Source organism: Furipterus horrens, unplaced genomic scaffold, assembly GCF_987537825.1.
Source record: "Furipterus horrens unplaced genomic scaffold, mFurHor1.1.pri manual_scaffold_12, whole genome shotgun sequence".
Taxonomy (NCBI): Eukaryota; Metazoa; Chordata; class Mammalia; order Chiroptera; family Furipteridae; genus Furipterus; species Furipterus horrens.
The window spans coordinates 43642038-43668507 of record NW_028327182.1 but is presented as its reverse complement, the minus strand read 5'-3'; the positions used below and the strand labels follow the sequence as shown (position 1 = coordinate 43668507).

At 36.9% G+C, this 26470-nt stretch overlaps 1 protein-coding gene across 1 annotated transcript in view; it reads left to right on the top strand.

Annotated features, from left to right (window-relative positions):
• Window positions 1–26470, top strand: part of VWA8 (von Willebrand factor A domain containing 8) — a 432115-nt gene that overhangs the window by 251448 nt on the left and 154197 nt on the right. The window contains exons 27-29 of the mRNA XM_090258845.1: window positions 16430–16538; window positions 18181–18319; window positions 21643–21842. Of these exons, the coding sequence (XP_090114971.1) occupies window positions 16430–16538; window positions 18181–18319; window positions 21643–21842 (448 nt within the window). The remainder of the gene's footprint in view (window positions 1–16429; window positions 16539–18180; window positions 18320–21642; window positions 21843–26470) is intronic.

Here is a 26470-nt window from a genome sequence, read left to right as displayed (position 1 = left end):
AAGAAATGATTTAACTTATTTTAGAACTGTCCTGAATTTTGAAATGAAAAATTCTTGCTATGGCAAGTTAATTTCAATTCTAGCATTTATGAGTGGAAGCAAAAGTACATTGAGCCTGGAAACAAGATGGTCATACTTGTGCCTAAGATGGGGATGGAAATAACTAGTTGTCCACCCACAACATATAGCTAAAAATAGACCTATAGCAGATGTGGAGGATGAGGGAATTTTTCCTTTGGGGTGGAGATAATAGTAGACTACAACTTGCACATTCAAAACATTTTTTCCTCATTTGTAAATTGCAGTGTCTTGGGCAGCTCAAAAGTAGTGACGTCATTTCATTGCCCTTTAGTAAAATCTACAGGTTCCATATGTCTATTTCTATTAAATTATCAGCCTTTTTCTTTGAGAAGGTAGCATAGTAAAGTGAACAAAGCAATGGCCTGGGAATCCAGTAGTTAGTTGTACATTTAACCTGTATGCCTGGGTCAGGGAGAAACAGATTTTATCCTACTAGTAAAACAAGGGCATTTTATTATACATATCATAACCAGGTAACTTATCATTTAATTAGGGCATATTTTAGGATGAAATGGGGTGCTATTAATAATAACTGTGTAAAAAGATATAAAATAAGACCGTCCTAGTGAGGGCAGACTATATGGTCATCTTCATAAGGTTAATAAGGTTCCTTCCTATTCTAACTTCCTTTGCATTTTAATGTAATCTAATTTTCTCTCATCTGCCTAAACAAAAACTAATAAAGAAGTGATACTAACACTTTCCTTTCTCCCTATAGGGTAGCACACTGTTAATAGTAATCACGTAGACCTCTGAAGATTTAGTTGTCCCCATGCATTCTTATGATTTACTTTCACTTCTATAGACCTTTTTCTAACCCTTTCACTTCACTAGCTTTTCCTAAACCAGTTCTTTGAGGCTGCCCCTGCCCACCTGTGCTAGTACTATTAGTCAGATAGATCCACCTTGGACTTCTGTTCCTCAGGAAGAAGGATGAAATGTTTTAATTATTATTACTATTCTTTTGCTCTGAATGAAAATATTTTTGCCAAAACCTGTTTTTTTCTTGTTCTGTAATCCAACCACAGTGCTTACTGAATGGGAGCAAACTTACATGGAGTCCAGAATAAGATGCTCACATTTACACTTAAGATGTGGATGGAGAAATAGTTGGCCACTCCCTGCCTCTAACTAAAAAGAGACATAAGGCAGATGTTGTAGAAAAGGGAAGTTTTCACAGGGGCAGATGATACTGGATCACTGTTAGTACAGTCTTTTACAGCTCCTCCTTCCTCAGAGAAAATCAGAAGAATATACTTTGGCTGTTTGGTGATGTGCCCTTAATGTACTTTAGTAAAATTCCCAGAGAGAGATGCTGTCACTTTCCCTTTTGTTCTCCTAAACAGTGCATTGACGAAACGTATCTCATAGTCTCTGCACGTTTTTTAAAGGTCCAGTGTGATATTCTGAGGTAAAAATGAATTATCTTCTTTACTAAACCTTTGCTAAACCTGGTACTTTTGGCTAAGTCTGACTGAGTGATCATTTTTCCTTGCTTGATCATGCCATAATGCAGCTCTTTTTCCTGATCTGCAGTAAATTTCCAGATCTTAGTACTGTGGTCAGAATTGGCTGCCTACACCCCCACATTGCATTTGGCCTACCCACTGGTACTTTCTGAGGATATTTCTTAAATTCCCTTTTAAGTTACTAATGCACGGGAAAGAGTATGCCAAAGAGATAGCAAATATAACCAAATGTGGCTCCCTGGGAAAAAATTTTCCCTGGGAAAAATTTAGGCAGAGATAGGAAGATTTGGGTTAAAAACTGAAGTCTTAAAAAATAATTGGAGTTTTTGAGTTTCAAATATCATTTTTGGGAAAAAAGAATACATATACACACATATAATTAGCTCCCAGCACCCAACCAAAAGCATATAGATTATCTACCGTAGTAGATGTAGATAAAAACTTCAAAGCAAACTTAGCTTGTTTTTCCCTCAAGTGAGCTTTTATTTCTGACGTTTTTTATTTGAGACTAAGCATACTGCTAGCACATTAACTCTTCCAAATGTAAACATGTTTTCAGAGTAATTTATGAACTCTAACATGTTAGGGAAACATTTGTTTTAAAGGAAGAAAAACATCTTATTTTTTTCTACCTCCATTTTAAGTGATTTTTACAATGTTTTATCTTTAATTTGTATGCCGCCCTCAACCTGATAGTTCTTAAGAAGAAAGAATTGTCATTTCATAGGTTTGCAATGTGATATACACTCGTCGGCAGCCGTCCGTCTCGAGAGACGATGGTGTAGCTTCTTAAGAGTCTATCTGCACCGCCGAGAATGGCTGTGCAGTCCAACTCGGGAGTGACACGGTATCTGTCTCCTCCCGTGTTAAATCGACATCTTGCGATGACGCTGGAGTGTCCTCTCCAGTGAAGCTGAAGCTACAGAGCCTGGGCAGGGTGATATGGAGGGTCTGCTGTTGCCCATGCAGCAGACCCCCCCTGTCTTCGCAGCTGAAGGGTACAAGGGAAAGACGGAGTCAATACAGCTTGGCTTCAGGTGCGCCGCAGGAGTTGCCGGTGTTGACTACAACGTCAAACCGCCTTAGGGACTCCGGCTCCGGATTTTCTGTCGGGGTTTACTCCCTTAGCCTTTCCCCTGAAGAGGTATGCCGCAAGGCAGCGGAGGTTTTTTGGAGTCAGAGTTTTCCTTCTCTGATGTGCCCTGACTGGAAGATCGAACCAGCGACACTTAGCTCGCAGGCCGACGCGCAATCCACTGAGCCAGACCAGCCAGGGCTGTGATATACACTACCTTTAAATATATTAATGAATAATAATAATAATGATAGTAATATAAACATTCATAAGTAACTATGTGCCAAGCACATTTCCAAACTCTCTCTTTATATGAAGTTATATAATCCTCGTAACAAACCTATCATATATAATTATTATTGCATTTTGTAGATAAGGAATTTAAGGCACAGAGAGGTTACATCACTTTTGTAAGGTTAGGAAGCTAATGGGAATGAGCTATAATTTACATATTAACTCCAATTCTAAGGACAGTATAAGCAGATCGATAGGAAGATTGTAGGCAATTTCTAAGTCAGAGTTATTTTTTAGATACTAAAAATTACCAATAGTTTTGATTTAAAAGAGCTTTGGAGTTTTAGGTAATCTGGGAAAACATCATTGACTATGATGTCATACACATACTATACAGTTTCTTATTCTTCAGAGAGTTATGATGAATTCAGATTGGAGAGGGGAGGGTTAGCCATATGTCACAATAAAAAGTGAAAAGGTAGATTAATATAGACTTTTGTCACAACAAAGATTATTTTAGAGATCTCTTCATTCCCAATTAAGCTTTTCCCTCTTTTTTTTTTTTTTTTGACATCATGAGGGATCATGAAGTAAAAAACAAAATAATTCCTTTAGAAAAATAAAAATTTTAGAAAACTTTATTTGACTGTCATATATCAGAAGCATACTAACCATAATTTATTTCTGACTAGGAACACAAAAGCAGTATATGGAATCTTTTCAAAGGCTGAAGTCATTTTTTAACAAGTCAAACATACAGAGAAATTATCTCTACCATCTGAAGTTATCTTCATATTTTTTTTCTCTCCCTGTTTTCCCTAAGAGGCACACATGTGTATAAAATATATAAGTGATCGTCCTTCTTACTCCAAATTCTTTGTAGTCAGCTCTGTTTCTTTCTTTTTTAATGCTGCTTTGTATATTTGTAAGCCACTTTCATTCTTTCCCCAAAGTATTTATTGCCTATTTTTCACTGGGAAACTGCATATAATCTACCAATCATTTACCTTTATTAATTGAATAGAATAAAAAATTTGAGGATATTAAAAAGTTTTAACATGTAGGGTTTCTTTGTAATGCATATTTACTAAAAGAAGAATGAATTTCCATTTTTATATAAGGCAAATTAGCAAAAAGAAAATAAAAAGCAGGACTTCCAGTCAAGATGGAGGCTTAGACAGACACACTGCATCTCCCTCCACAACTGAGAAGGAATACAACTATCTCAAAACTAGAGAAAACCATAAGTTCCAGAAAATCGAGCTGCATGGAAGTCCAACAAACAAAGATATAAAGAAGAAATATTCATCCAGACAGGTAGGAGGGGTGGAGCTGGGGCAGAGAACACATGGTGTGGTGGCGACAGCAGTGGTGGCAGCAGCAAGCTGCCAGAAAGTGCAGTCACATGTTTTAAAAAGTCAGGAGGGACACCTGGGGAGTGCTCCCAGCACCAGACCAGACCAGACCACGCAGCTCACGGTCCCAGCATGGGGAAAATAAAGCCTCATTGCTTCTGACTGTGCAGACCAGTGCAGGTTGGAGTGGAAGAACAGACAGCTGGTATCTCATCAGAGTCTGCTTGTTTAAAGGGCTCCCATGGTCCTAGAACATCCGCAGACCCACCCACTCTGGGAATGACAGCCAGGGAAACAACTAGAGAGGCGCCAGTCTCATACAAAGTGGAAGAAGTGCCTGGAAAACGGATGAGTACTGAGCAAGCAACATTGTTCCCTCTCAGATCCCTCTCACACACAGCACCACAACGTGATGAAACAGATCACTCTCTACTGATGAGAAAACCTAAGGCTCCGCCCCTTACAACATAACAGGAGTGACAGCTCTACCTAAGACACAGGGGCAAACAAACACAGGAGCCCATCAAGATGAGGAGACAGAGAAGTATGGCCCAAAAGGGGGAATAGATCAAGGTTCCAGTAGGAGAATTAAGCGACGAGGAGATAGCCAACCTAAGAAATGAAGAAACAGCCAACTTAACAGATGCAGAGTTCAAAACCCTGGTGATAAAGATGCTCACAGCCTTGACATATATGCTTAAGTATGGCAAATGCATAAGGGAAGAAGTGAAGGGAGGCTTTGCTAAATGAAACGAAGGAAAATCCTTACAAAACCAATGGTGAAGGGAAGGAAATGGGGGTTCAAATCAATAATTTGGAACTTAAGGAGGAAAACAACGGTCAACTAGTACAGAATGAGAAAAAGAGAATTGAAAAAAATGAGGAGAGGCTTAGGAACCTCTGGAACAACTTTAAACATGCCAACATCAAAACCATAGGGGTGCCAGAAGGAGAAGAGGAAGAGCAAGAAATTGAAAACTTATGTGAGAAAATAATGAAGGAAAACTTCCATATTTGGTGAAGGAATTAGACACAAGTCTAGGAAGCACAGAGAGTCCCAAACAAGCTAGACCCCAAAAGTACCACACCAAGACACATCATAATTAAAATGCCAAAAGTTAAAGATGAAGAGAGAATCTTAAAAGCAGCAAGAGAAAAGCAGAGAGTTACCTACAAAGGGATGCCTATAAGACTCTCAACTGATTTCTCAAAAGAAACTCTGCAGGCACCAAGGGACTGGCAAGAAATATTCAAAGTAATGAAAAGCAAAAGCCTACAACCATGATTACTCTATCTAGTGAAGCTGTCATTCAGAATAAAAGGGCAGAGAAAGTGCTTCCAGGACAAGGTAAAGCTAAAGGAGCTCATCATCACCATCACCCTTTGAAATGTCAAAGGGACTTACTTAAGAAAAAGAAGATCAAAATCATGAACATTAAAATGACAACAAACTCACAACTATCAACAGAGTCTAAAAAATAAGAACAAAATCAAACTAAGCAAACCAGAATAGGAACAGAATGATAGGTATGGTGATCATTGAGAGGGTTATCAGCTGGGAGGGGGAAGGGGGAGAAGTGGGAAAATGGTGCAGGGATTAAGAAGCATAATTAGTTGGTACAAAATAGACAGGGGGAGTTAAGAATAATATAGGAAAAAATGAAGTCAAAGAATGTGTATGCACAACCCATGGACATGAACTAAGGAGGGTGGGATTGCTGGAGGGAAGTGAGGTACTGGGCAGAGGGGAGCAAATGGGGAAAAAATTGAAACTATTGTAACAACATAATCAATAAAATATACTTTAAAAAAAAAAGAAAAGAAAAACATCTGTAGTTTCACTACTTGAAGATAAATGGTTTTAAATCCTTCTAGATAGTCTTTCTTTCCAGGGCTTTTTTGTTTGTTTGTTTGTTTGCTGAGTTTTTCTTCTTAATAGAAGAGATACATCCCTCAAAGAGGGTTCTTTTTAAAACGTTTTATTCCAAAGTATCTTCCTTGAAAAGAAATTTGTCTCTAATGAATTAGATTTGAGTACAAATGACACTCCTCCCCAACCCTACTTTTTTCTCCATTCTTCTTGAAATTTTAAGCCTTAGATATTTATTGTACATATAATAGACAGGTTCATAAAGTACATAAGGTATTCTCATGAGGAATAAAAATGTTAATATCTACTCTTTGTGTCTTTATGCATATGTTTAAATCTCATTATCCTTTTCATCCATAGAAAAATGCTGTTGTTAGACAGACTACACTTCTAAAAATGACTGTATGTGAGACTTTAAAAGTGCCCGATAGTTCTTGAAGAAGCCCTCAGATGTCCTGATGACATCTCTCTTCTCTCGCTGCTCACCAATATTTTAAAAAGAGAATTTTGAATTAACAAGGTCTAGGACCATATTCAAATTTTTAATTAAATTTCTTTAATATGTTCACATTTTAAGCAACTTAAAAATACAGTGGTAGTGTCCATAGTAGTTGCCTCTGACAGACCCTGGAAAGGAAAAAAGAGGCCTCACTTTTCATACTATTTTAATATTTTAAAACATGTATAATTTTCTACATTTTATTTTTTAAATGTCCACAGACTGGGCACTGGAATTTTTCATTTTGATTTTTTTTACTTAAATAAAATTTAAAAATTAAGGTAAAGGTGCACTCTGAAATTGCTATTTCTTGCCTTTAGCACAGCAAAACTTATGCTACTCTGAAGGTCTAACATCGGCACCCTTACTAAAGGCAAGCAAGAAATTAAGTTAACTGATTGACTCAATGGCATTTCAACACAATGTAAGTTTAACAATTGGAAGACATATCCAATGAGGTTAAACAACACATTTCTAAAGCAGCAAAATTAACATGTTTGATATTTGTCATGTGCTTACTAAGTGCTCTAAGCACTTTACAAATGTTAATTTACTTTATATAACAATTCAATTTTTTCTATTAGGCAACTAATTTTTAAATTTTTATTATATATTAGATACAGGAGTGTGTGTTTCTGTTTTACAGGTGAAAAATCTGAGTTTCAGGAGACTTTAAATACTTAACAAATTATGCAACTACTAAATGACAGGATAGGGATTCAACCACAGATCTGTCTCTTCTAAAACCATCATCATTTTGCTCACTCCACCATGTCATCTGTACAGTGCTTTACATGAAAAAGCAATACAATACAACACTGGATTGTAGGATTTTAAAGAGACTGGAAACTTTGGAACTTTTCAAATTTTATTTTCCACCATTAGGGGACATATATCATACAAAATATTCATGTAACTTTTACATTAGTGACTAGGCCCATTGTTTGAATCACAGTTTCCTTCAAGTTAATGCCATTTGTTATTGACTCCATAAATAAATAAAAATACTTTTTATAAGATGCAAGCAAATTCTCTTAAATATTCTCTCTTCCAATAATGATTTGCTTTTTGAAAAATAAAAATTGATGACATTCACAAATTCTTCAAAATGAGTCGAAGAATTCTTTTTAAGCTTATTCTACATCGAATCCTTTAGTTAGCACTGCCATCCTTATAATCATGCTCATTGATACAGTCAGTTTTAGCGGACTAACTGTAAATAACTGCACTTTCTGTGTACCTGTGAGTTGCTTCTAAGTCAGTACAACTTAGAGTTGGCCTTCATCTCAGGGCCAATAGCTCCTTTGATCAAAGATGGAATGGATTACCCAAGGGAATGGGAGAATGTATAGATTGTTTTCAGAGAGATCTGGACAAGTCTTATTGGGGAGGTATTCAGGGGGATTCAAGCTTGCAACACTGGATTAAAAAGCCTTTAAGTTCTTCCAACTCATATATTCTATGATTCACTATCCCTAATTGAATTGGGAAGCTAAATAAGTAGTTATTCTTTTGCCTTATACCAGTAACCATTTGTTACTTTGTCAGCCAGTGTCAAAAGCATATTTCAAAAGAACTCCTAATGAAGGTAGCTGAGATTGTGTTTTCCTGTGATAATATGTTCATGTCTCATTGCAGTGTGTATTACACAGTCATGTTTAGAGTTGATCTTTCTCTTTAAAGTAGTGCTGGGTGTGCATATCTGCAGAAAGAACAGCTTCATCTATATTGAATGTGTCTATGAAAGTTTATCTGTCTAGAATGGGTTTTCTATGTTAAAGATTTATCCTGTGTAATTGGGACATCAATAGCAGCTGCTGCTTCTCTGCCCAAGACCAACCATAGGGTCTCCGAAGTACCAGAGTCTCTCTTTTGAGTAATTGCATTAGGTTTACCTTTGAAAATTGAAATAATTATAAATTTACTGTCTCATTAAATTTTAAGATTCTTCTTAAAGTTTTGTGCCTCTCTTTCCATTTTCCAAACTATTTTATGCTATAATTTCCTTTTCATATTCTTAGTTTTTACAAGTGTGTTCACAATATTGGTCATGGAGTTCTAAGGCATGCAATTCCACTCTGATGAGTTCCTTTCCTTCATAAAAGAGCTTAGTTTTCACATATAATAAGGTTTACATTATGACATCTCAGAACTATTATAAGTAGAAGAGTGGCGTTAGGTTTTATAGTTTCATAGTCCTGGTCCTATATTCTCTTGGTATACTATGAAGTAGCTTCACAGCCATTTCATTTGCTTTCAGTGCCTTTAATGGGGTACAGAAAAAAATTTAAAAATATACCCAATATGCATAGAAAATGCCAAGATATATGAATCTCTTATACTCATCTTAAACCATCTCACAAAATTAACCTTGATCCATTAAGCATTAATGATACTTTGTGAAAGCCTGTCACCTGGCTGGGTAGAAATCCCCAAACTCCACCTATCCTAACTCTCTCATATATGCCTGCAAAGTAGATTTCATCACTGGTTGAGAATCATGTGGTCAGGGTGCAATGGGGAAGATTTTCCATGGTGTTTTGCAACTTGCCATTGAGGTGAGGAACAAGCAGGTAAGTTGCTGGCAGTCCTAGTGTAACCAACCGTTCACTCATTTAACAAACACTGTTGAGCCCTTTTATGGTCAACACTAGGTAGGGAGTCAGAAATATGCAGGTGAGGAAGGCTCAATACTTACTTTCAAGGAGATCACAGTTAATTGGGAAAGCACTGAAGTAAAGAGTGACTTGTGTTATGTGACAGCCACACAAGAGTGAAGATGAGGATTATTGCCTTCTGCCCTGGGGCAGCGTCAGGGAGGATAACCAACCCAAATCTTCCAAGGATTACTAGGGGTTCTCCAGGCAAACAAAGGAGAAACACTTCAAGCAGAGAGTTTTAAGAGGACCGGTGCATTTTGGAAATTCCAAATAGTTTATAGTGATGAAAATTAAGGATTAAGTGAGGGCATTCTGTGTGGTGAAGCTGAATGGGAGAGAAGAGTTGGGGGAATCAGAAAAATTTAAACCAGATTGTATTGTGGTCAGACGCATAATTTGTAAGATTCCTTTTGGTTTTCTAAAGAAACTGAAAGGCAGTGAAACTGAAGCCAGGAAGAGCCATCGGTAACAGCTAGAAGAATCCATGTGACGAACAATGGGGGCTTACATCGTCACAGTGAGAATGAAGAGGGACATGAGAGATATTTAGTTGGCAAAACTGATAGACTCTGAGTGCCAGAGATTCAAGTGAGTAAAATGTAAGCCTTACCTCCAGTGAATTAGCAGTCTAGTTGGGACGACATATGAACTATCAACCTTGTTATGCAATGTTACATTTAAAGCTACATTCATAGCAGGGTTAGCTCATTCTGTAAGTCCTTCTTGTGAGAAATGCAGAGGTTTTTTTACCCCAGGAAAATTTCCAACTAGAAGAGTTTTAGTCCCAATCATTTTTGATGTGGATAATTAGAAAAAAAAAAGAACATAAGATTCAAACATATTTAAATGTGGTTAGTAACGCAGATGGCAGAAAAAGAGAAGGTTTTGCAGTGAAACTTGAAGACAAAGGAAATGCAGGCCCCAGAACTGTAGTCTGGCAGCTTCTGTGAGGAGGAGGCAAGCCAGAGATGTGGAGCAAGCTGACGACATCTGCTTGGACGGAGGGATGCCGGGCAGCAGCACTGGACTGCACAGGGTCCTTCTGGATATGACATATCAGATTTGAGAAGTGTAAGCCAAAAATAATAGTAAATTCCCCTAATCTTTTTCCATTTCATGTATCCAAATTACTCTTCATTCCTGTGACCTTGACAGAGCTTAGTGGCAGAGGTGCACAAGTCTGAGTTATAAAGTGAAAGCCACGTGTCTGAATGCAGAACCAAGCGTAGAAAGGAAAAACATGCACATCCTCATTGTGTGCATATCATTTGCAGCAAAATTAACTTATCAACAATATGTGAGAATATAGGGCAGGGAGATTCAGAATTTTCTAGTAAACAAGGGAGGTTAACTGGGAATAGTAGTATCCATCCATTATTACTAATTTAAAGCATTTAAAAGGGATTTTCTATTTCCTTAATTTAGTGTGCTGGTTTTTTAAAATTTTGTTTTAAATAAATTATGAGGAATTTCATAGATTCACTTATGAAATTGATCTCTAAAACTTTTATTCTCTGTCAGGTCAAAAATTTGAAAATTGCCAATTATATAGAACTCTATCTCAAGAGTACAAATTTACATGGGACCCCAGAAGAGCAAGAGATGCTTTCCTCCCAGAAAGAAATAAGGGAGAGGCAAGCAGAGGGAAGTGATATTTGCATTGAGTTTTAAGAATGAGGATTTCATGAAAGAGGCAATAGTAGAAAGGAATTCTAGACAGAGGTAATGGCCTCACTGGAAGCATGACCATGCATAGCATGTTCAGGACTAGCAAGTAGCCATTTGAGGTGGCTGAGGCATAAATTAGCTAGAGTGTGAGAGGAAGGGGCAAGAGCCAAAGGTGGAAATATTTATCCTCTTCAGACCCCAGTAAACTCAGTTGAACAATCCACCTTAATTTGTGCTAGAGGTTAGATTTAAAACATTAGGAATGAGTGAGGCCTGCTAAAATTTGAGTTGTTCTTTTTCTTCTCAAAAATGGTAGCAGTTGGTGAGTTTTGAGAGCTGATGGAACTACCCTGAAGGGCTCACATTATTCTTGTGGTAAGGAAATGTTTTAGGAATTGCTGGTAATAGATATGTCAACAACTTCCAGTTACATAATGCCCTAGAAAGATCCAAATCTTTTTCATGTGTTTCTTTCATACTCCAGAAATAGTACTGGCAAATGTTCAGAGAAGGCAGAAATTTGCCAGAACATACTCTTTAAAACCCCAGCTCACCTCTTTATGGAAGCAATCTTAGACAGATCTCTTGGTCATTCAGACTATATTACTTGATTCTGGTGTCTATATGCCTTATATTATGAATGTTTAGGGAAAAAAAAAAAACTTCCTTTTTTTTCTGTAACTGTGCAAGTGCTGTAATTTGACCCGAGTCATGATTTCAATATTCACCATTCTTAAAGTTAAAATTTTTACTTCCAAATCTTTGTTAATACTTCCACAAAGGGTTAAGAAACATCACAGCATATAAATTAAAAAGTTCATTGTTTTAAGAAAACATAAATGCATGAATGACATTGAAGGTAAAAAGTAGTGCTACTTATAGGCCTTAAATTTATCCTTCTTCCTTTAAAATAAATCCAGACATCATTCCTGCTTGAACTTGAACAAAGTTAAACAAAATACGTGAAAGGATCTTAAAACCATGGAAAATACCGTTGTTGTTTCAGTTCAATCAAGTATACCTACACAAGTCTGGTCAGAGTTGGATGGCATGTTTTAATAATGAAATATAGGATCTTGTCCTACAGGTTAATGTTGATTATGCCTCAAATTCAAAGCTTGCTTATGCCTACAATTTTAGTGCTTCTCTTTTCCCCTGACTACTCGCTTATTACAGGGGAAAGAGTTAGTGACCATCAAATTTTTCCATAGCTTATTTGGAGGGCTTAGTAGTAGAAAATAAATCAGGGGCTTTCGTTTACTTCAGTTGACCAGCCTGGAACTTACTGGAAATGTCTGGAAGCCACACTTCATGTTACCAAGGAGCTGCATGGAGTCAGTTAAGATAGTGCAACTCCAGAACACTTTGTAAATGTGTCTTTCAGTTGTAGTTATGAGTGCCCATACATAGTGTCTTATGTGGTTCTGGATTAGATTCTATATATGGTACCTGAAAGTCATCCTTCCCATACCTTGCCAACCAGCTAGTGCTACTTTTAGATGGAATCCAGGCAACCTGTAATTTCCATGACTATTATTTAGAATGAGTTGGCAAGTTGAAACCAGAGTTAATGAATATCTCTGGAATTGTCAGTAAAAACTAGATGCTGGATAAAGTTACTTATTCTCAAATGGATGAAGTGGGGATTTTTTTGGCATCTGTATGATATTTGTATGATATATTAAAGAAATTATTAGGGAATTAGAGGCTACAGGGATCCATCAGGGATCATTTTTATTAAGCAGTTCTTTGCCTGTTAAGAAACATAGTTAAATTTCAAACTGTGTAACTGTTGTTTTCGGAGAATGGGATGTATTTAGAACTTTGTTTTGTATGTGTTATTGATTATGCTGTTACAGTTGTCCCAATTTCTTTTCCCTTTGCCCCTGTGCACCCAGCAACCCCCTCCCTGCAACAGCCCCCCCACACACACACACCTTGGTTCATGTCCGTGGGTCATGCCTATAAGTTCTTTGACTTCACCCTTTCCTGTACTATTCTTAACATCCCCCTGTCTATTCTGCACCCTCCTACTGTGCTTCTGAATTCCTGAACCATTTCCCTCCTTCTCCCCGCTAACGCCTCCCAGCTGACACCTCTGCATGTGCTCCCCATACCTATGATTGTCTTCCCACTCTGGTTGTCTGCTTAGTTTTTGTTTTTATTTTTTAGGTTCTGTTGTTCATAGTTATGATTTTGTTGTCATTTTAATGTTCATAGTTTTGATCTTTTTCTTAAATAAGTTCCTTTAACGTTGCATATAGTAAGGGTTGGTGATGATGTACTTTTTAAGCTTTACCTTGTCTGGGAAGCACGTTATCTGCCCTTCCATTCTAAATAATAGCTTTGCTGGATGGAGTAGTCTTGGTTGTAGGTCCTTGCTTTTCATCACTTTGAATATTTCCTGCCAGTCCCTTCTGCATTCCAAAGTTTTTTTTGAAAAATCAGCTGATATTCTTATACATACCCCTTTGTAGGTAATTCTTCTTTTCTCTTGCTGCTTTTAAGATTCTCTCTTTATCCTTAATCTTTAGTATTGTAATTATGATATGTCTTGGTGCAGTCCTCCCTGGGTCTAGCTTGTTTGGGACTCTGTGCTTCCTGGACCTGTATGTCTCTTTTTCTTCTCCAAATTTGGAAAGTTTTCTTTCATTATTTTTTCACATAATTTTTCAATTTCTTGGTCTTCCTCTTCTCCTTCTGGCACCCCTGTGATTCAGATGTTGACACATTTAAAGTTATCCTAGAGGTTTCTAAGCCTCTCCTCATTTTTTCAATTCCTGTTTTCTCCTTCTGTACTGGTTGACCATTTAAATCTTCTTTATGTTCCAATTCATTGATTTGAACAATGATTTCCTTTCCTTCGCCACTAGTTTCATGTGGATTTTCTTTCATTTTACTCTGTTTAGCCTTCCTTTCTTCCCTGTCATGCTTAATCTTTTCTGTCAAGTCTGTGATCATCATTAACACCAGTGCTTTGAACTGTACACCTGTTAGGTTGGCTATCTCCTCATCACTCAGTTCTCCCACTGGAATCTTGATCTGCCCCCCTTTTGGGCTGTACTTCTTTGTCTCCTCATCTTGAAAGCATTCTGTGTTTGCCTCTGTGTCTTATGTAGAGCTGTCGCACCTGTTATGTTGTAAGGGGCAGAGCCTTAGGTATTTGTCAGTGCTGGTGACCCATTTCATCACATTGTGGCACTGTATGTAGGGGAGAGGCCTGAGAGGAAACAATGCTGCTTGCCCTGCACTTGCCTCCTTCCAGGCACTTCTCCCACTTCCCGTACTAAACAAGCTGCCTCTTTTGAGAGACCAGCAGTTTCTTCCTCCACCCCAACCCCCACCCTCCTGGTTTTCACAGTCAGAAGCAATGTGGCTCTATTTTCCCCAGTGCTGGGACTGTGCACTGCATGGTCTGGTCTGGGGCTGGGATCGCTTCCCAGGTTTAAAATATATGACTGCACTTCTCATCACAGCTATAGTCCCTGTGCTGCTGCGACTGCTGCTAGCCGGGCCGCCAACTACCACGCCAAGCGCTACCCTTGTAGCCACTGCCGCAGCACCGCACCTCATTCACTCTGTCCTGGCTCCGCCCCTCCTACCTGTCTGGCTGAATATTTCTTCTTTATTTCTTTGTTTGTTGAACTTCCATGTAGTTCGATTTTCTGGATATTTTGGTTGTTTTTTTTTAGTTTTGAAGTGGTTGTAAATTTTTTCTTAGTTATGAGAGAGATGCAGCTTGTCTACCTATGCCTCCATCTTGGATGGAAGTATCCCTAGAACTTTTTATTAAAAGCTAATTAATAAAGCATGCCTGTCTTTCAGGGTACCTGTTCTATCAGTAGGTATAGATATTTTCATTTTGATTGTTCTATTTTCACTCTAGAGCACTAAGGTAATGCAAGATTATTGAATATACCACTGACACTTCCCTCTACTCACTTCAGTGATCACCAGAGACTCCCCAGGGTCTAAGGAGCTTTGCAGATCTTCCCCTTGATTTCACAAAGGAAGAAATTAATACTCAGAGAAGTAGGCCAACATTTCTTCTTCAAAATCTGCAGAGCTAGTTGATAAAAGAACTAAAACTAGAATCCAGGTCTCCTGCATTCTATTGTACTATGTCTTCTATGCAAAAGAGAAATTAGGGGTGTTTCCTTACTTCATTTATCTTCTTTGATATTTGGAGACCAAATTCTCCTCTGGTGAACTGCTGAAAGCAAGTGAAGAATAGTTTATTTTCTGAACATGGAGAGAAGGATCACTGTTTGTGAGGTGTTTTCAAGATCTTTATTACATTTAGTAGAGAGAACACAATAATAGTAAATCCCTGACTCAGTGCCCTTCTACCTCATTTCCAGTAAAAACATGGAACTAAGTGGGTGACCAATCACAATAGTTTAAAATGTGTTTTATGTGATAGATACAAAAAGCACCTACTTCCTTTTAAGACATTTATGTCAGTTGACGTCAAAGAATTTCAATGTAATTTCTTTCATTTTGTGTTAATCATAAATATTCCAAATGGCCAAAGAGCATATTCCACCAGAATGCTTGAATCTGTTATTTTATGCAAAAAATGTCTGAGCTTTACATGGTCTTATTAAGCATATGGGAATATTGTGTCAGAATACTATTACTAAAAATAAAATTATTTCCAAATATAAATAGCTATTCTTTTAATGATCATCAAATTCATTCCAAGCATGCATTTCAATTTATAGCCACATGTACATTATTTTTAAAGAAATTTAATTCTGAATCATCTTTGCCTTAACTTATCATGGAATAAGAAACATAATTAATTAAATGACAAATTGATGGGTCCTTTTTAAAGATTTAATGAAAAGATAGTGTGATTTTGTACTTTAGCATTGCCATATGTGTTTTAGCAAGTCACTTTATTTACCAGTGATTTTAAATAAAAACAGAATCTGAACATAGAATAATTCCATTAGAAATCAGGATAGAAGCTTCCTTGGTGAGTGTAATGACCAAAGTGGTCCTGAGGGGCTTTCTGGGTGCTATATATACTATTTCAATTGAAAGTAAAAAAGTTAAGGTGCTAAAATACAATCTATGAAACTTGCCTTCTACAACTTACAAACATGTGACTGGTAGTATTGTATACTATTGATTCCAAATTTAGAATAATATACTAAAAATTTATTGATTGCTCCTTTTTTATTGCTTAAATCTTTTCTATGGTCTAATAGGAATTTATATGTCAAATTGCTAAGTATTTTACCAATTCAAGAAAATAATATATAATCAATTATATTTGTCATTAAGGTAAAAATAAAATAGGACTTTACCTTCTGAGTTTTAGAAATGTGCAATCTTTTCTTCTAAAAGTTCATTCTAAACATGGTTTTATAGACTTTTAATAAAGTGAAAACAACTTCTAAGTAAAGCATTCTTCAAATTTATTTCTGTAATTAATAACAGATGGTTCATTATGTTTTCCTATGACTTGGAAACAAAAAGAAATGTTTACTTTTCAAATCATCCTTGACAGGTTGCCTCTGCCCAAGCAGACATTCATGGGCTACTGGACAATTGGCCAGTCAGGAAATGGAATGCAAAAACTGTTGTGTCCAGCAGAAACTCATCATATAGACATAAAGGTTGATATTATTTCTTTATTAAAATATTGAATGTTACAGATTTTTATATGTGTTTACTGGGTAAAATTCAGTCAAGCTCAGAAATGTCTGGTTCTGATGTTATTTTAGAGTAGATTTACCTTCTGCTCTAACTCTCAAGCCAGTCTGGCCTCTGAGAGACTCAATGTAGGTAATTGCTAATGGTCCTGAGAACTAACCTGTATTTCAGGAGAATTGGTTATTTTGTGTGTTATCCTAGGACAGTTACTCCATGATACTCATCTTCATGTAAAAAGGTAAAGGAAAGGAGTATCAATCTCTAGTTGCTCTATGTATTTCAAGCAAAAAGGGGTTTACTGTGGGGAATTGGATGCTCATAAAAGCATTAGAAAGGGCAGGAGGAACAAAAGCCTAGGAACCACCTCTGGACTTTTAGTTTCAAGATCAGTGTTTCTGTTTCTGCTACCACCCCTGTTGCTGAGAGATGTACAGTAAAAAGGGATCAGCAGACTTTTCCTGTAAAACATCTAGCAGTTAATATTTTAGGCTTTGTGACCATACAGGTTCTGTCACAACTACTTAACTCTGCCATAGTAACATACACGCAGCCTTAGACAATACATTAACAAAGGATTGTGGTTGTGTTCCAGTACAATTTCATTTACAAAAGCAGCCAGCAGGTCAGATTGACCTGTGGGCCACACTTTATCAAGGCCTGCAGTAGATCAGAGAATCTGACTGCTCATTTGTCAGAGACTCCTCGTCAACTCTAGCTGCAGAAAGTTAGCCACTGCCTTCCAAATCTCATGCACCTGCATTTCATTGGTAGAACCTAAGTCACATCCAGAACCCTTGCTGCAAGGGAGTATGAGGAATGTAGTTTCTAGTATTCCTTTCCTGAGATAGAGACTAATCCCAAAGGGTGGGAGGAGCGTGGATGCCGCAATAGTACCTTACCCAAACATTTTTGGTTAATTAAGGATTGACTGTAAGGCATGCAAATCATTGAAATTTTAGCTACATCTATATAATCCTTCCAGGATATCATGTCTAAGTACCCAGCACTAATATCAATCACATTATTTAATTTGTTCCTCTGCTTATGTTCCTATTGAATGATATTTTACCATATATGAAATACTCTACCTTTTATAAGTAACAGTAGTTGTTATCAGTAAGTTGTTTTTAATTTCAGTTGTCACTGTTTTTATATTTTATTTCAGAGACCCAGGTTTAGCCATTACATTTTATATAATGATGTAATAATCATTCTTCATAATGGAACTATATCAGACCCTGATTCATTGATTTACAAATTATTCTCCTGGTTTGGACTACTCTGGATCCCAATAATTGGGGTTCAAAAGTTGCTCTCGGCTTAGAAAGAAATGAAATAATGAGAAATAGTATGAAATTCTACACCTGGTATATTTTATGAGTAAAAAGAAAATAAAGTGAGAAAGTAAATAACATAGCACATGTGGAAACATCTATAAATGCAATTTTATGTTATTGTTATAAGTACCATGCCAATCAATAAAATAAAAGATACATCACAATATTGATTATTTGAATTTCAATTCTGTATTTTGGAAGAACTATAGCTTTTCTACATTTTAGTAACTACCCAAATTTCTTAACTCAAATAACTACTTTATTATAGGGCCCAGTACTTATAAATATACAAGAGTATCCAATAGAAAGACATGAAGGAAGATCTCAAACCTTTACTGAAGAATGTGCCTCCTGGAGGTTGCCATTGGATGAAATTAACATAATCTGTGACATTGCCACATCACATGGTATGTCAGTTTATTCTTGATTTTTTTTTTCTTCCTGCACTGATTTTTTTATTTTTTTATTTTTTACACTGATTATTTTTAAAAGTGGGATTTTAGATCTCGAGAATTCCCTAGACTCAGTAACTGTCATTGGATTGGATAACATCAGGTATAATTTAGAACTAATTTCCTGTAACAACCTAACAAAATACTGTTGTGGAACCCACATAAGCACTGCTAAACTTGTGTGCATATGTCTGTTTCTCATTACAACTGTAGCACATTGTAAAACACACTCAGGCATGTGCTAAAAATAGAAGGGAAAAAGAAAAATGAGAAACACTGGATTTTTTGGCTCGGATTACAGTTTGGTGATTGCATGAACCATGAAAGCATGGCTGGAATGATTTGCAGTCATTAAACTTCTCATTGTAAAGAATGATAAAGGATGTGAACTTTTGGCACCTATGTTTCTGGACTGTCACCATTACCTATGGATTCATGCAGTGTGCCCTGGTACCTTTTGGCTGAAATTTCTCAATTAGAGGCAATTACTAAAGTAATATAAACAGAAGTGAAAGCGGGGGAAGGGAGAGAGTAACAACTAAGATGGGGATTGTTTAGGCAAACATTCAGAAGCAAGTTTTGTTCCTATAAGTTCTAACGATATTGCTTATTCCTAGAATCAGCTATGTTGAATAAAAATACATGCTTTAAAAATGCACAGGTTTTTTTGTTTTGTAACAGGTTGGTGCTCTTATTAAGATATTTTATGCTAATAGAGAGTAAGTATGGATTTTATGGATATAGTTTAAACTTTGGCCCTTGTCTCATATTTAGGGCTTGTAAATAAGTATGTGGTGATCCTCTTCCCCATTCCCTGTGACAGGCCTCACTAATCAGGGGCAGCACTTTTCTTATAAAACCTTGTCAGAGTGTCACAATTCTCAACAAACGTTCCAGGCAGCTGCTGCCAGTTAGTCAGAATAGGCCCTTAAAAAATGAAGCTCCTTTTCTGTCCTGTATATAATTTAACCCTTTATTTAAGTATTGTCCACATTTGCAAACCAGTTTTTGTTATATGTCTTTGTTTTTTTTACCTATTCTGTATTTTTAAGAAAAAAGAACATTTCTTGATTTACAATCAGATGATATAGATATAGCTATAGATACAGATATAGATAGGTATGTTTGAGCCAAAGACCATATAGCACTTAAACCTTGCAATATCAGAAAACAATCAATAAGTTTAAGTACATTTATGTTAATACTTATACTGTATTCCCTGGGGCCCTATACTATGTGCAAAGGTACTCAATAGATGTTGAATTGAATCGATGTGTGCTATTAGTGAAAGCATTAAAATGATTCTTAAATTATAAATTACATGATTCTATCTGATATTTGGAAATGTAACAGACATACAGTCTCCTAACATCTTCTTTTGCAGCTTCCATTGACTTGTGTTTCTTATAAATGTTAGCTATTTGTTTAAATTTCCTATATCTTTACATATGATATTTGGTCTTTGTAGACATGGCACACACACACAAACAATATATGCATACATATGTTCCAAATTTTCTAGGATGGTTCCAAATGTTATACATCATTGTCATACAAGGTCTGTCCAGAAAAAGTCTAGCCATTGTTAAAATAATAGGGATAGTTTGCGTGATGTCGATATAACCTGGCAGCCGAGGAGAGTGGACTGGAATGAACATGACTTCACTGTGCTAGTCAGTGGGGGTGGTAGATGATGTTGAGTGAGCATGTGTACTGTGTGGCCATTCAAAATGACTGATCAAGTAGAGCAATGAATCTGCATCAGATTTTGTGTTAAGTTTGAACATTCTTCCATGGAAACTATTTGGGTGATTCAGAATTCCACAGCTGTGGGCAACTGATGATTGGCAGCTTCATCACAACAACGCACCTGCTCATGCGTCATGTCTTGTGCATAGTTTTTGGTGAGACATCAAATCACCCAGGTGATTGAGCCTCCCTATAGCCCAGATTTGGCACCTTGCAACTTCTGCTTTTCCCAAAACTAAAATTACCTTTGAAAGGGAAGATTTGAGACCATCAATGAGATTCAAGAAAATACGATGGGCAGTTAATGGTGATTAGGAGAACTGTGTGAGGTCCCAAGGTGACTACTTTGAAGGGGACTGAGGTGTCATTGTCCTGTGTACCAAGTTTCTTGTATCTTGTATCTTCTTCAATAAATGTCTCTATTTTTCATAGTACATGGATGGCTACCCTCTGGACAAACCTCATATCTTACGTCTTAATTTGGGGTTCAGAAAATATGACCACTGTCAAATAGATACCTCAATGAGGAGTGATGCTGATAGCATTTATTATACAGAACAACTTAATCCCTTGCTATATAGATAGAGATGATGGGAAACATAGTCCGTTGCCTGACTACTCAAGGGGAGGCCCTCAAACCAACAGCATTGGCAGCTCCTGGGAGCTTGTTGGAAAGGCTAAATCTGAAATCCCATCCCAGATCTACTGAATCGGGATCTACATTTTTGTTAGATCCCTCACGATTCATATGACCTTGACAGTTGAAGAAGCACTGATAGAGAATTCAGAAAATGAACCCAGTCAAGTACTCAGATTGAAAATAGAGATTTTATTTAATTTTATTTTTATTGAGTTATAATTGACATATGATATTATGTTAGTTTCAAGTGTACAACATAATAATTTGATGTTTGTATTATGAAATGGTCACCACAATAAGTCTAGTTAACATTCGTCATTATACAGTTACAAATTTTTATGTGTGTGATGAGAAGGGATGGAGATTTTACAAGAAATATTCAAAACATAAACAAAAGTTTGGAAAATTAGGTCCATAAAGCTAAGGATAAAATGTAGAATTACTTATTTAGAGCAAAAAAAACTTAAGGACCTAGTAACTATCTAGGAAATTCAAGATTAGCAAAAAGATGTTGACCAGCTTTGGACCATCTAGAGGAATGATAAAACAAGAAAACAGACCTTTATTGAAGTACAAATCACTTTGCTTTTATACAAACGGAAGAATTTTCTGCATTGAGAAATGTTAAATATTTAATGGTGTTATTGTGAGACTTTATAGAATTCTTTTTGGAACAAATACTTCCTAAAATACATAGCTGTGGCCCCATCTACATTTAGAGCAGAAACTAGATTGCTTTTCATGGTCTTTTCAGCCTCATTAATACATCTACAAATCATCTGTTGCATTCCAACTGTGGTTAATATCATCATTCAGTTTTCAATGGACCTCTTGACAAGTCAGAAAATCTGTTGCAGATTACAAAATTAACTCCTTTTTGTCATTTCAGAAAATGAAGAAAATACTCTCTATGTAGTTGCATGCAATCCTGTTTCCTTATACTTTATGAATATGGCTGGGAAAAGTGGCTACTTTGTGGACTTTTTTGACATCTTCCCAAGAACCGCCAGTGGAGTTTGGCACCCATTTGTGACAGTGGCACCACTGGGAAGTCCCCTCAAGGGTCAAGTGATTCTCCATGAGCAGCAGGTAATGTACCCCAGGTCATTCTCGTGGAACTCACATGCCAAGGGTAACTGATGTGGAGAAAAAGTGAGGAATGATTTGGAACCTATAACTGAAAATATATGCTTTTATGAAGATAAAGGAAAGGGGCTGGAGGGAGAGTCCGAAGTTGTATTTTATCAGTACCTCCAAACCAGGCTACTATCTCCTCTCTGCAGAGACTTCAGGCTGACCTATAAGTCTGGAAACATGTAAGTTAGGGTTTCTCAACCCTGACTTTTGAGGCCAGATAATTCTTTATTGTGAAGCTTGCATTCTCTTTGAACAACAAACAAGTAAACCAACAGATAAACATGCCCATTTCAGGTAGTGTGTGTTTAACAGACTGTGTGTATTATAATTAGAACTCTAAAAGTCTAAGTTAATCTGTACTATACCAATAGAAAGGAGTGTAATAGAAACTAGATACTAGTGTAAGGCAGGAGCAACCAACCTCCGGTCCAGGCCTGTTAGGAACCAGGCCTCACAGCAGGAGGTGAACTTGAATGTAATGCTCTTGAATCATCCTGAAACCATCCCCGCTGATGCTGGTCCATGGAAGAGTTGCCTTCCACAAAACCAGTCCCTGGTATCAAAAAGGTTGGGGACTACTGGTCAAAGGAATGATGGGGGTGGGTAGGAGGAGTTGGGAGTGTGAACAATATTGAGGTGACATTTTTATCTGAGACCTGAATGACATTTTTTACACAAAGGGTGCCATGTAAATGCACTACATGAAGTTGTCTTAGTCTGGGCTGCCATAACAGAGAAATTATAGACTAGGTGGCTTATAAACAATAGAATTTTTTTACCCACAGTTCTGAAAGCTGAGAGGTCCAAGATCAAGAAGACATTGGCAGAGTCAATGTCTCATGAGGGACCACTCCTTAGATAGCTGTCTTTTTGCTGTCTTATTTATTTATTTATTTATTTATTTATTTAATTTATTCGTGTTCATTATTGGTGTATAAAAATCCCACCAATTTCTGAATATTATTTTTGTGTCCTGCTACTCTATTGAATTCATTTACCAGTTCTGGTAGTTTTTTGGTAGTCTTTAGTGTTTTCTTTATACAGTATCATGTCATTAGCAAATAACAGTTTTACTCCTTTCCAGTTTCGATGCCATTTATTTCTTCTTGTCTGAATTGCTGTGGCTAGGCCTTCCAGTACTATGTTGAATAAGAATGGTGAAAATGGACATCCATGTCTTGTTTCCGATCTTAAGGAAAATGTTTTTAGTTTTTGCCTGTTGAATATGATGTTGGCTGTGGGTTTGTCATATATGGCCTTTATTACATTAGATATGTTCCCTGTATTCTTACCTTGCTGAGAGTTTTTAACATAAGTAGGTGCTGGATTTTATCAAATGCTTTTTTCTCCAACTATTGATATGATCATGTGCTTTTTGTCCTTCATTTTTTATGTGTTGTATCACTTGTATTGATTTGCGAATATTGTACCAACCTTGCATCTATGGAATAAATTTCACTTGATTATGGTGCATGATTTTTTTGATGTATTGCTGGATCTGGCTTGCTAATATTTTGTTGGGGATTTTATCTATATTCATCAGTGATATTAGCCTAAACTTTTCTTTCTTTATACTGTCTTTATCTGGTTTTGGAATTGGGATAATGCTGGCCTTGTAAAATGAGCTTGGGTGTCTTTTCTTTTTGAATTTTTTGGAATAGTTTAAGAAAGAGAGGTGCTAGTTCATATTTGAATGTTTGGTAAAATTTGCCTGTGAAGCCATCTCGTCCAGGACTTTTGTTTGCTGGGAGATTTTTCCTAATTTATTTTCATTTATTTAAGATTATATTTATTTATTTTTAGAGAGAGGGAGAGGGCAGGAGAAAAAGAATGAGAGAAACACTGATGTGTGAGAGAAACATCAATCGACTGCCTCTCATATGCCTCCAACTGGGTACTTGGCCCACAACCCAGGCATGTACCCTGACCAGAATCAAACCGGCGACCTCTTCGTTCACAAGCTGGTGCTCAAACCACTGAGCCACACTAGCCAGGGTGGTTTTTGATTACTCCTTCAATTTCATTAGTTGTAATTGGTCTATTCAGATTATCTGATTCTTCCTGATTCAGTTGGAAGATTGTATGTTTCTAGAAGTTTACCCAGTTCACCTAAGCTGTTTAATTTGTTGGCATATAGTTTGTCATAACCCTGGCTGGTTTGGCTCAGTGGATTGAGCGTCGGCCTGCGAGCTAAGTGTCGCTGGTTCGATCTTCCAGTCAGGGCACATCAGAGAAGGAAAACTCTGATTCCAAAAAGCCTCCGCTGCCTTGCGGCATACCTCTTCAGGGGAAAGGCTAAGGGAGTAAACCCCGACAGAAAATCCGGAGCCGGAGTCCCTAAGGCGGTTTGACATTGTAGTCAACACCGGCAACTCCTGCGGCGCACCTGAAGCCAAGCTGTATTGACTCCGTCTTTCCCTTGGATCCTTCAGCTGCGAAGAGAGGGGGGGTCTGCTACATGAGCAACAGCAGACCCTCCATATCACCCTGCCCAGGCTCTGTAGCTTCAGCTCCACTGGAGAGGACACTCCAGCGTCATCGCAAGATGTCGATTCAACACGGGAGGAGACAGGTACCATGTCACTCCCGAGTCGGACTGCACAACCATTCTCGGCGGTGCAGATAGACTCTTAAGAAGCTACACCATCGTCTCTCGAGACGGACGGCTGCCGACGGGGGGAGTTTGTCATAATATGTTCTTATAATTCTTTGTACTTCTTTGGTGTCAGTTGTTACTTCTCCTCTTGTATTTGTGACTTTATTTATTTGGGTCTTCTCTTGTTTTTTATTGATGAGTCTGGTTTGTCAATCTTGATTATGTTTTCAAAGAACCGCCTCTTGGTTTTATTGATCTTTGGTACTGTATTTTTAGTTTCTATGTCATTTATTTCTGCTCTAACCTTTATTATTTCCTTCCTTCTGCTTACTTTGAGCTTTGTTGTTCTTTTTCTAGAACTTTTATAATAGATAATTCATCTGAGATTTTTCTTGCTTCTTGAGGTAGGCCTGTAATACTATGAATTTCCCTCTTAGGACTGCTTTCACTGTGTCCCATGGATTTGGGGATGTTATGTGTTCATTTTTATTTGTCTCAAGGTAACTTTATTTTCTTCTTTGATCTCAATGTTGACCTATTCATTGTTTAGTAACATGTTATTTATCATCCATGTGTTTGTTTTTCAGGGTATTTTTTGTAATTGATCTCTAGTTTTATACCAGTGTAGTCAGAGAAAGTGCTTGATATGATTTCGATCTTGTATTTATTGAGACTTGTTTTATGTTCTAACATGTCATCTATCCCAGAAAATGTTCCATGTGCATTTTAAAAGAATGTATATTCTGCTGTTATGGGATGAAATGTTCTGCAAATATCAATTAAATCCATCTGGTCCAATGTGTCATTTAAGGTCACCGTTGCTTGTTGATTTTTTTGTTTGGAAGTCTATTCATTGATGTCAGTGGGGTGTTAAAATCCACTACTATGACTGTGTTACTTTAAATCTCTTCCTTTATGTCAACCAACTTTTTCTTTATATATTTAGTTGGTGCTGTGTTACATGCATATAGTTTACAAGGGTTATATTTTCTTTTTGGATTGATCCCTTTTGTATTATGTAATGTCCTGCTTTAAAGTCTATTTTGTCTCATATAAGTATTGATACCCCAGCTTTTTTTTACATTTCCATTTGCATGGCATATCTGTTTTCTATCCCTTCACTTCTGTCTGTGTGTATCTTCTGTTCTGATGTAGGTCTCTTATAGGCAGCATATATATGGGACTTTTTTTCTTATCCATTCAGCTACCCTATTCTTTTTATTAGATCATTTAATTTGTTTACATTCAAAGTTATTGATAGGTATTTATTTATTGCCATTTTCTTCTTTATATCTATGTTCCTTTCTATATATTTCTTTTTCTTCTTCTTAAAGTAGGCCCTTTAACATTTCTTCCAATAGTATTTGGTTGATAATGAACTCCTTTAGTTGTTTGGGTTTTTTGTTTGTTTGTTTTGCTTTTGTATGGGAAGCTCTTTCATTTGCCTTCGATTTTAAATGGTAACATTGCTGAATAGGGTAGTCTTGGTTGTAGGTCCTTGCTTTTCATCACTTCTAATCCCTTCTGACCTGAAGTTTTCTGTTGAGAAATCAGCTGACAGCCTTATGGGAGCTCTCTTGTAGGTAACTAATTGTCTTTCTCTTGCTGCTTTTAGGATTCTTTTTTATCTTTAACCTTTGCCACTTTAATTATGACATGTCTTGGTGTGAGCCTCTTTGGATTCATCCTGTTTGGTATTCTCTGTGCTTTCTGGACTTGTGTGTCTTTTTCTTTCACCAAGTGATGGAAATTTTCAGCCATTATTTTTTCAAACAGGTTCTTTATCCCTTGCTGTCTCTCTTCTCCTTTTGATACCCCTATGATGCAGATATTGTTCCAGCTGATGTTGTCCCAGAGGTCCCTTAGGCTTTCCTCATTTAAAGTTGTTTTTTCTTTCTGTTGGTCTGCTTGGGTGTTTTCTGTTATCTTGTCCTCTAAATCTCTGATTTGATCCTCTGCTTCATATAACCTGCTGTACATCCTT